The 13,096-nt window shown below is 41.5% G+C and overlaps 1 protein-coding gene across 10 annotated transcripts in view; it reads left to right on the top strand.

The window, feature by feature from the left end:
- Positions 1–13,096, top strand: part of LOC110481571 (melanopsin) — a 77,490-nt gene that overhangs the window by 38,836 nt on the left and 25,558 nt on the right. For 2 of the 10 annotated variants that reach the window (XM_085579076.1, XM_021550281.3), the window contains exon 1: positions 29–1,065. The exons of the other annotated variants lie outside the window; for them this stretch is intronic. In XM_085579076.1, the coding sequence (XP_085435202.1) occupies positions 990–1,065 (76 nt within the window). In that variant the 5' untranslated portion in view covers positions 29–989. Of the gene's footprint in view, positions 1–28; positions 1,066–13,096 lie in introns of those variants that run through there. 10 annotated transcript variants of the gene reach the window in all.

The raw sequence follows: 13,096 nt of genomic DNA, 5'->3' as shown, positions 1-13,096 counted from the left end.
TGCTGCTCACTAAACTTTCTGTGGCTATTCAAGCACCTCTGGGGCAGGGAATGCTTGAATGTTAAGGCATAGTCTGCAAATGAAGTTTTGGTAACTGCAGGTTGAGTTGCTGGGAAGTGGTTCCGTTTTATACCTTTTTTCTTGACAGCCCTGCAAGAAACTCAGCTATGGCTTAGGCATGTTGTTGTTCACTTGTGCAGGAGGGCTGAGCCACCCTAACCTGGCCAAGGGCACTCATGGGCCGTGGGGATGGAGCACAGGGTGTGCAAAGGGAAAGCTGGAGCCAGGTTTGGCCAGCCAGTGGAGCCTGGGGAAAGTGGGGTGGTGGAGGGTACCCAGCTGCTGTTTCCAGCCACCCAGAGGGGGATTCCAGGGAAGGCAGAGCCAGGCTCCTTCCAGCATAACCACAAGAGGCCAGGGACACAAGTTGCCACAAGAGAAATCCCAGGCAGTGCCCTCCATGCCAGGACTGCAGGGCAGCAGGCACAGCCTCAGGGACTGGCTCTCAAAGGGTGCCCTGCCTCGGGTGCTGCCAGGATGGGCTGGGCAGAGACAGCCAGCTGGGCTGCCCTGGAAACGAGCTCCTCTGGGTGTCCACCCTTTTTAGAAATATATATCTATACACACACACACACACATGTATATATATGCACGTATATACACATATATATGTGTATAGGTTGTATAGGTGAGTGTCTATATATATATATACATGTGTATATATATGTGTATATATATATATATATATATATTAATTTTTTTTAATTGTGAGGTATTTGAGTGAGGATAGGGTTTGTTTATTTGCTTGTTTCAAATAATCATTTTGCACTTGGGCCAGCAGTGGTGTGGCCAGTGAGGGTGACTGACAGGCGGTGTGCTGCGCTGGGGGCCATGCTGTGCTTCGATCGCTGCCGGAGCTGGCAGCCCGGCAGCCCAGGAGGGGCTTGCGAGCGGCTTTTTAAAGCCTGGGATTTCCAGCACTCCTCAGGATGAGTCGCAGCTCGGCAGCCCTGCACAGAGCAGATGTGCGGAGGGGAGGGAAATGCTTTCGGCTGAACCCAAAAAGTACGTGCCAGGAGGAAGGCTTCAGGAAGTGGGAGCTCGGCAGGGAGGAGGGAAGGGAGCATTTCTCTTCTGCTTCGTATCTAAGGAATAATTTAAATTTATTGCTTCTCCTACAGAAGGAAAATCTCACTGAAGTTGTTTTAATGTGAATTTTTATATTTATTTTCTCTGTGTGTGTGTGTGCATATCTGTTTTCTTTGTGCAGTTTTGTTTCAATTTCTAGGACTAATTTGGAGTTTTGGCTGATGGGAGAACTGGTTGTGCAAGGGGTTGATGTAGCAGGAGGTTGCTTATGATGGTATTTGTTGCATCATCAAGAGCTGATTGTTTAAACCTTATTGGATCTGATCCATAATAGCAGGAACATTTTTATGAGAAAGGAAATATAAATGAAGTCCTAAAGCAGATTCAGAGCTGTTATCATTTTGTGGAACCTATTAATAGAATGTAAAGTGACCTAAATGAAGTGCTGTGGAAAGGCTTGTCAATAGTTTATACATTAAGCTAGGATTATTTGAACACATTGGTAGTGAAAAGAGGATTTTCCTGTACATTACAAATTAGTTATGACAATTTGTGGCAGAAGACTGAGACAGGTTAGCAAGCTAAATATAAAGAATTTGTGTACCTCTGTCCTCATACAGCCCCATCCCTGTATACCCTGACCTTATATCATTACAATATTTTGTAGAGATTTTAGTACAGAAGATAAACTGCTAAATCTTTGCTAACTTGTATGGACTTAGTTTTATTAGCCAGCCCAGCCCTCGCATTCAAAGAAGTTTACCAAGAATATTTGTTTCTAGTCTGAAGAGTGGAAGAGAAAAGGTTATGGGAATTCTGTGGTAGAAACTCCAGCTGGGAGGGAAGCTGTGGATTTTGTTTCATTGCAACTGGTCCTGGAAAAAGTGAGACAAAAAACAGGGGCAAGCTTTTTATAGAATAATTTAAAGTAATAAATAAGTGGCAAGTGAAAAGGAATTTGAACATGTAACTCATAACTCCATATTATTTACCAATATTGTCTGCTGGCACTGCTAAAGGTCTTAATTTTCAGTTTGTCTTTTAATCCCATCTTTACCACAGTGACCCTTTTTGTTGTTAAATTTTCTCTAAAGTTTCTGAGGGAAATCCAAGTTTTGTTCCCTCTCATTATATACTCACCAAATTTTCAACTAGTTCACATCCTGTATTGCTTTCTCTTGCCACAAGCTTAGCTGTGTAATATCATGTGTATATGCAACTAAGTAAGTTGATCAAGGGATCTCAAGTTGAAATTTGGTTGACTTTCTTTGGCTTTGGCTGCCTTAAGAGGTTGCAAATTATATCCCCCTAGGATGTCCTGTGTTTCCAATGCCCTGAAGTGCCAGCCTGGAGAGAGAGGGTGGCTACTGAACATGATCTAATTAGTCCAGCAGTCCCTGGCTAAGCAATTGGGAAGCAGAATTCCATGCACAAACAGGACCCAGAGTAGAGATGTGTGTCTGCATATTGTTGCAGGTGGTTAAGCAAGGCTGGTCACACTCCTAAACCCCCAGGGCATGACAAAGCAGTGTTGCTGCATGAGATGATTCAGTCTTTGGTACCTGAGAGATTTTCAAAGTTATGCAAACTTAATAGAAGCACAGAGTTGCAAGACATTGCAGCTGCAATACAAGTCAAACTCTCTCAGTCCTGAAAAGCAGGAAATATTAGTGTAGAGGTGCAAGGGAATTCAAGTATTTACTCATAATGAAGCTGAGAGGAAGCACCAGGCTGACTTGCATAAATTCATTTAATGCTGCTAGACACTCTTTATAAATTCTGTGATAAGGACAGCCACCCTAGGAAAGGTTTAAATAAAAAGATATTGCTCAGACTTCACATGCAGCTTTGGCAGGCACTGGGACTTGAAAGCGTGCTTGGAAGGTAAATAAGCCAGCAGTCAGAAATGCCTCCTACAGAAGGTAGTCAGTAGCTGAATGTGATGTGGCACATGCAGAATGCAGGGCATGATTCAAGGATGCAGCCTGGGGCTGCTGTGCAGCTGGATCACCCTGTGTGCCTGGGCCAGCCTGTTGCAGTGAGGTCTGAGCTGGGAGTTACCAGCTGATCCTGCTGAGAAGAGCCCATGGAATGGTATCAGCAGCTTCATTTGACAGCATTTGCAAAGTTCAAACATAACCTAAGCAGAAAGCCCAAGAAATAGGGGGATGGACTGTTCTGATTTTTGCTGATCCCTCTGGACTGACTGCCATCAGCACAGCTGTGCTGCCAGTGAAATGACTGAGTAGGTGAAACCAAGCCCTTGCTGGCTGTATGATATAATGGACAACATTTAAACAGCTCCAGTTAATCTAAACCTCCTAAAGCAATAGGAAAGAGCTCACTTTGTTCTTTGCAAAGTTAGAAATGCCTAAAAAAGGACTTTATCTCAAGTCAGAAGGAAAATTGTTTAGTTTGAATTCAAAAAAAGGACAAATTATTTGCATCAAACTTCTGCAACTGATAAGGTAGTGCTCAATAAATTATCTGCTTTTTGTTGAGAAAGGAAAATAAGCATAGTTTATTATATACCTGATGTATTTTTCTATAATTTCTGTACTGAAACTAGTGCAAGTACTCAAATTATATAATTGACTTTACTGTGATAGGTGAAGGATCAGCATGGCTTAGAAACTTGCAGTGCTATTGTCACCATGCAATCGCTGTCATAAGAGGTCCTTCTCTCCATGGTGCTGCAGAGACCATTTCACCACAGCTGAGCAATAGCAAATGAAGGTGACTTCAGGAGCACCAGGGAGACTCTTAGTGGATCAATGCTGGCACTTTGGAAACTCCAGTGGCACTGCTGTAGGCAAGTGCCAGTCAGTTACTCCTCAAGCAGCTGGTGAGGGAAGGCAAATGCTCAAATGCTGGAGGGCTGCAGGATCTGCAGTGTTTTCTATCCCTCCTCCACAGCACGGGAGGTGGTAGCAGTTTGATGGTGTCCTGGGTAATGCTTCAAAAAACTTAAATAACCCATTTGTAACAGAATTCTTATGTATTTAGAATCAGTGGCTGTCAAATTGCTTTGCACTCTGTCATTAGCTCAGTGTTTGATACAACAAAACTAATAGCAATGAACTTTTGCTGAAGTTCAATGCAATTTTGCAGTAGTAACTATTTGTGTTCAGAAGGCTTTTACTCCTGGAGAAAACTCGAGTATCTCTCTTACCTCCACAGGCGTTGTGAGCAAATTGTTCCTTCAGCTGTTTTTCCATTGAGAGATGCTCTTTAATGCGATGCTTTTCCAGAGTTGGGTGGGCAGAGATAGGTCCAGTAAGAAGTCAAATCTAGTATGGACATTACTTGAAGCAGACACAGGTATTTGTTAGATTTCCGTTTGTTTTTTGAGATTCTCTGTTGAATGTTACTTTGCTGGTTTTTTTATAAGCTTTTTAACATAAAGGTTGTTTATATACTTTTAGCATAAATGTTCCTTTCAGTAAATGACACTTTTCTTCTTAACTTAGAAAAGGGAGCTGCCTTGTGCTGATATTTTCTCTTCCGGCAGTTCATTCTGATTCCAAGCTGATGTTGCAGAGGCAATGGAGGAGATGCTTCAAATCTGTCCCATATCCAGAGATTATCATGAGGGTGAGAGGGAGATGATGTTTCCTAACATAGATGTGCTAAAATTTTTCTTAGTTTTTGTAGAGTCATGAAAGGTGTCCTGTAGAATTAAAACAAAATAACTGCATCATCCCTATTTTCAGTGGGTTACACAGCACAGTGGAGAGGGAAAGGATGAAGCTTTCTTCACCACTGTATCAAAATTGTCTTGATGCTTCTCCAAACCAAGTCGCTTGCTTTTGTATAAGATATTTTTTCTTCTCCCAGGATAAGTACTGCCATGAGTTAATTTTCTAAGAGATACATACATTACTTATGTATCTTATACTATACTTAAGTAATACTTATGTATTACTTATACTATACACACCTATTTCCACCAAATGTGTCAATTTATGCTTTGTGACTTTAGTGCTTTAGAAATCTAAAAGTCTTGATTGCTGTAGTTTATATCTAATTATGCTCATATTGCAGCTTTTTATTAATTTGCAAGTGTTGCTTCAACCTTTGAAATGTCTTCAGTGCTGCGGTAGATTTCTAATTGTAAATGGAGCAGCCAGTTTCACTTGTTCATTTGGAGACATTGTTCTCTCTTCTTGTAGCAATGCTAAATCCACAAGAAATGTGAAAGTTCTTCAACCTCCATGGGATTTGAAAAGCAATTACCTCCTTCCTGAGTGAGAGTTTGTTTTACTCTTGTTTTAGAGAGTTCAGGGTGGTTGTGCTCCTGCAAAAAGGTTTCATTTAGCAATAAAGACTTGCCTTTTGATGCAGAGATAGGTCTATTTGAACATATTTCACCCAGGAACTTTTCTCTCTTCCCAGTCATCTTGATTATCTCCATTACCTGTGGTGGCTAGGTGCTTTACGCCGAGTGTCTAGTGGGAATCTGTCAGAGTAAAATGCATTAGGCCATTGGACTTAACATTTTACCAGCGATCCAGTTAGAATCTCTAAAATTAATCATAAAATACTTCAAAGGTGGATTTTCATGATGCTTAGGCACTTAACAGCACAGATGAACACCAGGGAATATTTCCAGCACCGAAGGAAAACAGTAGGTGTTTTGCCAGCAGTGCAATCAATAGGTGTGAAGTGCCTACATCGTTCTTTTAATGTGGGATTTAAAGCCACAGTAACAAAAAGAGTTGCAAATTCAGTGGAGCATTTAACTGCATCCTCCCCATACAAGAAATACTGTCTCTGCAGAGATTATCAATTGAAAGCATCTAAAGTCGCTGGGTGTAAAACAGCATTTAGGTTCACTTGGCTCTTTATGTCCCCAGTTTCCTATGAAAGTAACAGAAGGTAGGTAGGAAGATCAATTTACTGAGACAGAATACATGTCCTCAAGTAATTGAAATAATATTTCATTTCACTTATGGCTTTAGCCCTTATTTATTAACTGTGAGTTTTGAAGGTTTTATTGCTGGCATTATGGAATATTTTATGGTGGATAGGTGGTTGTCAAGTCTTACCACCTGCTCCAAGCATGGCTCACTTCAGCATTTTGACATTCTTTATGCTCATTCCCTTTGCACCTCTGGGAAGTGTCTGGCTCTGCCTTTTGCACACACCACCTTCCATGCATAGAGGAATATTAAACAGACACAAGCAGATATAATATGGAATTATGCTCAGGTTAGAGTGATCAGACAATTCTTCGATCTAAACAGAAACTGAATGCTACAGCGTTTATACTAATATCACACATGTGCTTGAAGTTAGCAGACTGAGAGTTCACTTGCTGTGTTCCCAATGTTCTTCCCCTTAAAAGCATCCATTGCCAGGTGTGAAACACAGGAGATGGTGGGGCTCTGATCTGACTACTTTTAGCAATTTTCATGTTCCCAAATGTACATAATAGAATGACCAAATGGCATCAAGAAATTGGGTTGCCCTCCACCCTCACCCATGCCACCCATGACCAAAAGTTCTTTCTGGGACTACAGTTCTTCATACAGTGACAGAACAAGTCTAGAGGAGAGAATCCAGCAGGAACCAAATGACCACATTGGTGAAAATTATTAGCTGTTTGTATTTTAAAAAGTAGCATTAAAACACCCTATGGGATTAGTAAAAGTTGTTAACATCTTGCCTTAGCTGATTTATTGGGATGTGCATTCATTTTGTAATCAGCCTTTGAAAAGTCAATGTCAGCTAATGGGATTTTTTTTCCATGGTCCTTAAAAATAAGCACAGTATTTCATAGGATTTATTTAAACTGTAGGGCACTTTTCTCAGAGCAGTTTCCATGCACAAATCTTCCACTAGCAGTTGAGTGAGTCTCCCCAAGAAGCTGAACAGTGGAATGAAAAGATTATGAACATTTAGACAAGGTGCCTAAGGCCAGAGGTGGCTGGTGAAGGATATGCTTTCAGCTGCCAATAGTAAGGAAGAAATTTTTTAAAAATTAAAATATAAAACTTCAGCTGCCTGGAAGCCAGAGTATTTGTTGAAACCTCAGAGCAGAGCTCAGAAACCACTGCCAGAGATCAGAATTTCAGCGTGTTGCCAACAGCTGTGGACAGGCAGACATTTCACCATGTACTTCTGTTAAATCCAGTAATGTGAGCCTTACTTGGGAGCAGAGCTCGTGCTGCTGGGGCTGATGGAGTGGGAGAGGGATTGTTCCAGGCTGACCATGGGTGCTGTGGTATTGCATTGTCAGCAGTGGCAGCTGATGAAATGGCTTTTGACACGTGGTGGGCAGGCTGGAGCAGCAGCATCCTGGTATGAGGCATCTGTGGCTGATGAAATGGGAGCAGCCATCATCTGATAGCCTGGGATGAGTGAAACAGAGGAGGATGAGCTACAGGAGTTCAAAGGAGGCAGAGGAGGGAGAGTAGATCAGGTGAAAAGCCCAAGTTATCCCCAAGGGTTACAGAGCCAAGTGAGTTCAAAACACTCCACTCCCAGGTGGCAAACATAGATCAATGAGATTTCTTTTTTAGGTGAACTTTGTGTTATTATTAAAGAACTCCGGTTAGCAGCAGAATGCACAGAAGGAGAAAAATAACATATGAAAATATGCTATACAATAAGACTAAAATATTTGCTGTAGTTTCTCCCTGATGATGGCTACTAAATTTCTTACACTGAAGGACTTAACCAGCATATCATGTTCTTACCACCCATGTTTTTAACTAACATGCTCCAAGGCTATAAAATATATATATATGTCCTGGGATTTCTGCCTACTGCTTTGTTGTTGCACTGTGCTAGCAGTCATCTGTTCCCTCATGGCCAAACAAATATGCACTGAACTGTGATCAGCCAGCTAATTTTGATGCAGTGTCAGCATTGATTGCATTTTTTCAGCATGCTGCCTGCCCGAGCGGGTACAGCTTGGGTTGTGATTTGAGGTGCATTTGGACACAGCATCAGATAGTTTTGATGTCATTTATGGCCAAGGGGACAATATGGTGTCTCAGGGATTGCATTAAGGAACTGTCTGCGCTGGCATACAAGCCTGCGAGAGATGATAGGGGAAAGATGGACTGAGCCTCCAACTCAAATGAGAGTGAGCAGCTTCTGGTAGTGGATTTCTATTTGCTTGTTTTTCAAAAATTTGTAAGTCATGGTAGAATTTGTTTCTTTTATGTTTAAGACTAGAACTGGATGTGTTTAAATAGAACATAAAATTTCTGTAGAGGAAAATGTTGTGAAGACCTTGTTAATATTACCTGTCTGGATTAGACAAGTACACTAATACTAGAAGATAAATGTTCTCAGGAAATCTGCCTTTGGTACCTTGGCTTAAAATTTTCAGATCTGGAAATTAAGGTCCATGGCCTCAAGGTTTGGTTCTTGTGGCATGGATTCAGGAAAGGAAACCAAATGCTAGTTATTTGCCAGGTTTTCCCCACAAAGTAAGGCTGGGCTGTGCAGGCACGCTCCATAGAAAATCTTGTAGAACATTGGGTAATCCCTCATGTTTTCCAGTCCCTGTCCAAGCCATGCAGAGAGCATGCGAGCTGGAACACAGGTTTGTTTTTCAGCTGGGCTTTTATTTGGGGTTAGATTTTTTTTTCTTTTGTGCTTTGACAAACAGTTATTTTCTCCTTACTGATTTCAGCAGTGTAGCTGAAGATGTACATAGATGGCAATGTCTCTGTGCTTTCCAGAAAAGGCTTTACATTTTAAACTTCTTTTAGTCAGTCTCCAGAGAAAAGAAAATATGCCCTTTGAGAGCTTTGTAACTAGCAGACAGATATTAAAACTCAAATTCTTTTTGGTTTTATTGCTTTTTACTGATTGCTATGTTATAATTTTAATATAATATCATTCATTTAGAAAACATCCAAATTATTAATATCTATTGCTTTTACTGGCTCATTAGGCTGGATATGTAAAAATCTGAGTATGCTTACTTTAAGTATCTATCTGATTTATTATTGTATTGAAAACTTGACAAGGTTTTGATGGTTTTCTCTTTGGAGTTTTTTCTGCCCTCCCCAGCCATGCCTCATTAGATTGCTTGCAAGAAGTTTAAGCACAGATATTAAGGGCCCGAAAGAAAGCATCTCATCAAAGCAGAGGCTGTGCTAAACATGAGATCTTAAGGATACAAATGAGTCCTGAAATCCAGTGCTTTGTTACAGCTGGTCAGAAGCTCAGAAGCAAATTGCTGGGAATCAACTGGATACATATTTTAATGTAGGAAAAAATTCTCAAGGTTTTCCCAAAAATTTATGATGACAATCTGCATGAACACTTGCCTGGTTTGGGGCAGATACCTGACTTTGCTACTTGCCCTGTTATACACAGGCAGTTCCTGTTCTTATTTCTGACTTTTGGATGGACTGCATGGAAGTCACATGCATTTTAGTCCATTTGCTAAACCAATTTTCATTTTGATTAAATACACACTGTAAATGTGTGTTTGAGTGCTCCTGGCTTTGGCATGTGAACTGACTGGAACAAGAGTGGAAGAGCACTGTCACCCAGAGGCTGATAAGGAAAGCAACTTGTCCACATGTGGATCATCACAGTTTGACTTGACTTTCTGAGGGCCAAATTAATCTGACCTTACTGTGTGGTATTGGAACACAGTACTGTCATCCAGAACAAGTAAATTTGTTGTCTTGATTTTCTTTGGGACTTTTTTAAAAGCCCAAAAATATTAAAAATATTTTCCAAAAATCTTAATTTTAAATATGTCATATTTTGTAAAATATCTGAGGATCACTAGTTCTGCTATAGTCTCTGCATAACAACGACCTGTTTGCTGCTTCAAGAGTTCCTACGTACAAGATATTTCATTAAGCCCCAAATCTTCTTGTAATTTCAAACCAGATGGTGCTTCATACTGAAATTACCTGGATTATATGGACTATCAGTGAAATTATAAGGAATTTGGCAAGTACTATCTGCTACCAGCACGCTCGGATTTCTCCCACCTCAGCTAACATATCTAACATTGTTTAGTATTTTTCTTTAAAGGTTTCAGGTGTAACAGTATAGACAAGATTTTGAACAGCAAATCAAACTTCTATGTTGTGAATCCACAGAGCAATTCAACACAAGGAGGCTACTATGTTGTTAATTTATTCCCTTGTTAGTGTACATTAATCCTCCATGTAACCAAGCTCTTCCTTAAGCTCATTTCAATGTAAATAATTTCTACAAGATGAGCTGGCACCCATGAGCAAAACCAGAGGGTGAATAAAGCTTTGGATAATCTTATATCCACCTAATGCAAATCATACAACCATTTCAGTCCATTTTTTACCCCTACCCATTGAGGGGGACCTGCCCTTGCCCTCCTTTTTTAACAACAATCTTTTTTCTTCTGCATATATTAAATTTTGTATTATTTATTAATCTTAGCATCTGAAAAGCAGAAACAGATGGCTCTAATTATTTAGCCATCATTTTATCACTAAAATTACAAAAGCTTTCCTAGAATGACTCTCCTCATCTGTTACATGTTTTCCATCTTTATTTTGGGAGAAATATGACAGAAAGTTTATTTTTCTATCTGGTGCCTGCTTCCTTTGCCAGATAGTTGAGGGACAGCTGTTAATTATTTACTGACCATTTGCCTGCAGCTCTGTTAGCTACACTGCCAGGAAAGCCCTCCAAGCAGCCACGTAGGTGACAGTGTTTTGATGCTGTAGTCACTTCATATATAAGGGTAAGGCCACATCATAATCTATGTGAGTTGTCAGGTCCTCCAACAGCTCACAGAGTCAAAATGCAAATGATTGTAGCATTAATTCAGAAGGAGTCAAGCAGAGCGAGCAGGGTTAGCAAGTACGCCAGAAGCTGGCCCTGGTGAAATTACTGGCATCTTCATGGGCTGCTTGTTTACATTTGGATTTTTGACCTAAACAATCAGGTCATTCTGGATGGTGCCTTTGAAATGATCACTCAGGAAATGGATGTGTCTTCAGCAGAGTGCTCAGGATTCTGTCTCAGGACCAAAATATGGAGGGATGCAAAGCAAGTCGGGGGAAAAATGGACCAGTGAACTAATTTTAAGTAAGCACTTTAAAACTTGGTTCACACATTAAATATTCAATATATTAATTAAGCAAAATGTAATGCTTTCCTTCATTATCATTATGTTAAATCACATCCTTAAAGAGAAGGAGCAAGACTGAGGCTTATACAGAACAGCCTTTTCACTCTACATTGCATGGCTGTGATGATACTGAGCAGCCATTAATACACCTGAGACAGGTGTGTTGAATCCAGGTCAGCTGTACATCACCATAGCAGTGTGAAACAGCTGAAGGGTGTCGTGGTTTGACATGGAAAAAGAATTTTCTTGGAAGGAAGAGGTCAGTTTGGATATTGACCAGCTGAAGGTGGACACGCCTCTGAGAGCACGTAGGGGTTAAAAGCAGAATTCCCAGGAGAACTCGCTCTCTTTGGTTCCGGTCAGCGCAGTGCAGCCTCTCCCCTGCCCGGCCGTGGCTGTGTGGGGAGGGGAAGGCCCATGGCCTGAATGAGGGGGGCCAAGGGTGGAGGGACTGGAACCGGGCTGGCCCCTGCAGATGGAAGGGTAGAGGAAATCTGGGATGTCTCTGTTTTCCCCCCCCCAGAGTCTCTCTCTCTCAAGGGAGAGAAAGAGACAGCAGCAGCAGAAGTTTCATCAGCAGTTTCACCGTGGGGAAGGAGAAGAGCAAGGGGGGCCGCAAGGTGCCCAACTGCCTGTGGGAGCCAGAGCCTGGGCAGAGAGCCAGCCAGGGAGTTTGGACTTTTAACCCTTCCTGAGAAATGAAAGCTTTGTGAAATTTTTCTCCTCCTCGGTTTGAAAGAGAGGAAGAGAGACAGCTTGGACCCTGGGATGTTAGAAGGAGAAATTCCAGATGGGTGGGGGTGAAGGAGTGGCTTTTTGGCTGGACTTTCTCCCTGGTAGCCACAGATGGAATTAATCTTCTCCTCCAAGAGAGACTGTATTTTAGGAGGATGTCAGTGAGCCAAAAGACCTACTTCAGCTGGGAAAAGACAGAAGTGGAGCAAACAGAGAAAAGTTAGGGGGTTTGTGGTGGTGCCCCCTGTCCTCAAAGGAGGAGAAGAAAAGAAGATCTCTGTTCTTGGACCCTCGGCCCCAGGGGAAAAGGGGGGGGGGGGGGAGGCGGGTACTGTCATCCCAAAAAATGAAAAACTGAACTGTTGTTTTTTTTCCCCTCTTGGCAGGGCATCCTTGAGAGGAAAAAAAATCCTAAAAGCAGTCTGTCCATCCATGCATTGGTGGTGAGAGCACTGTGCATGGAAAGGAGAAGGCTCACCATGGCAAACTTTTCTCCGGGCGGTGCCATGTGTGACATGGAAACACAGGATGTGGAGCTGTGTTTCTTGGGGGGTTTGTGGCACAGAAAAAACTCTGTTCCCTCGATGGGCTGAGTATCGATTGTCTGGAGGGTGGAAACCTGATTGGAGTCCAGATTGTGTTTCACTGTGGTTTGTTGGAGTTGGGTGGTGGGAGGAGGAATGCTTTGCAAGGTTTTCATTTTGATCTTTGTGTATGGTTTTTTTTTCCTTTCTTTTTTTTCTTCTTTTATAGTAGTAGCTTCATACGTTTTGTTTTTTTTTTCCTGTTATTAAGCTTGGGCCTGCTTTGCTCTGTTCTCGATTGCATTTCACAGCATTCAATTGAGAGATTGCATTTTCATGGGGGCACTGGCATTGTGCCAGTGTCAAACCATGACAAAGGGGAACTTCTCCCAGTGCATCTTTTAATTTTTTAAAGTTTTTTTCAGTTGCATTCTCAAGAGGCTTAAATTTGGAGTTAATGAAATAGAAGTGATCAGGCTAAAGTATAAAGTCAAAGTATAGCACAGTATATCTCAGTGACACGAGATGGGTGCAAAATCTGTGCTTTACCAAATCTAAAAGGCAGGACCTTCCCCATAGTGCAAACTAATCTTTTGCTGATTCATGGCAGCTATCATTGACCATTTGGTACATAATTTTGGTGCTAAGA

Source organism: Lonchura striata, chromosome 4, assembly GCF_050655825.1.
Source record: "Lonchura striata isolate lonStrDom1 chromosome 4, ASM5065582v1, whole genome shotgun sequence".
Classification (NCBI taxonomy): Eukaryota; Metazoa; Chordata; class Aves; order Passeriformes; family Estrildidae; genus Lonchura; species Lonchura striata.
Note: the sequence above shows the minus strand (reverse complement) of the source record. Positions and strands in the feature narration are given on the sequence as shown.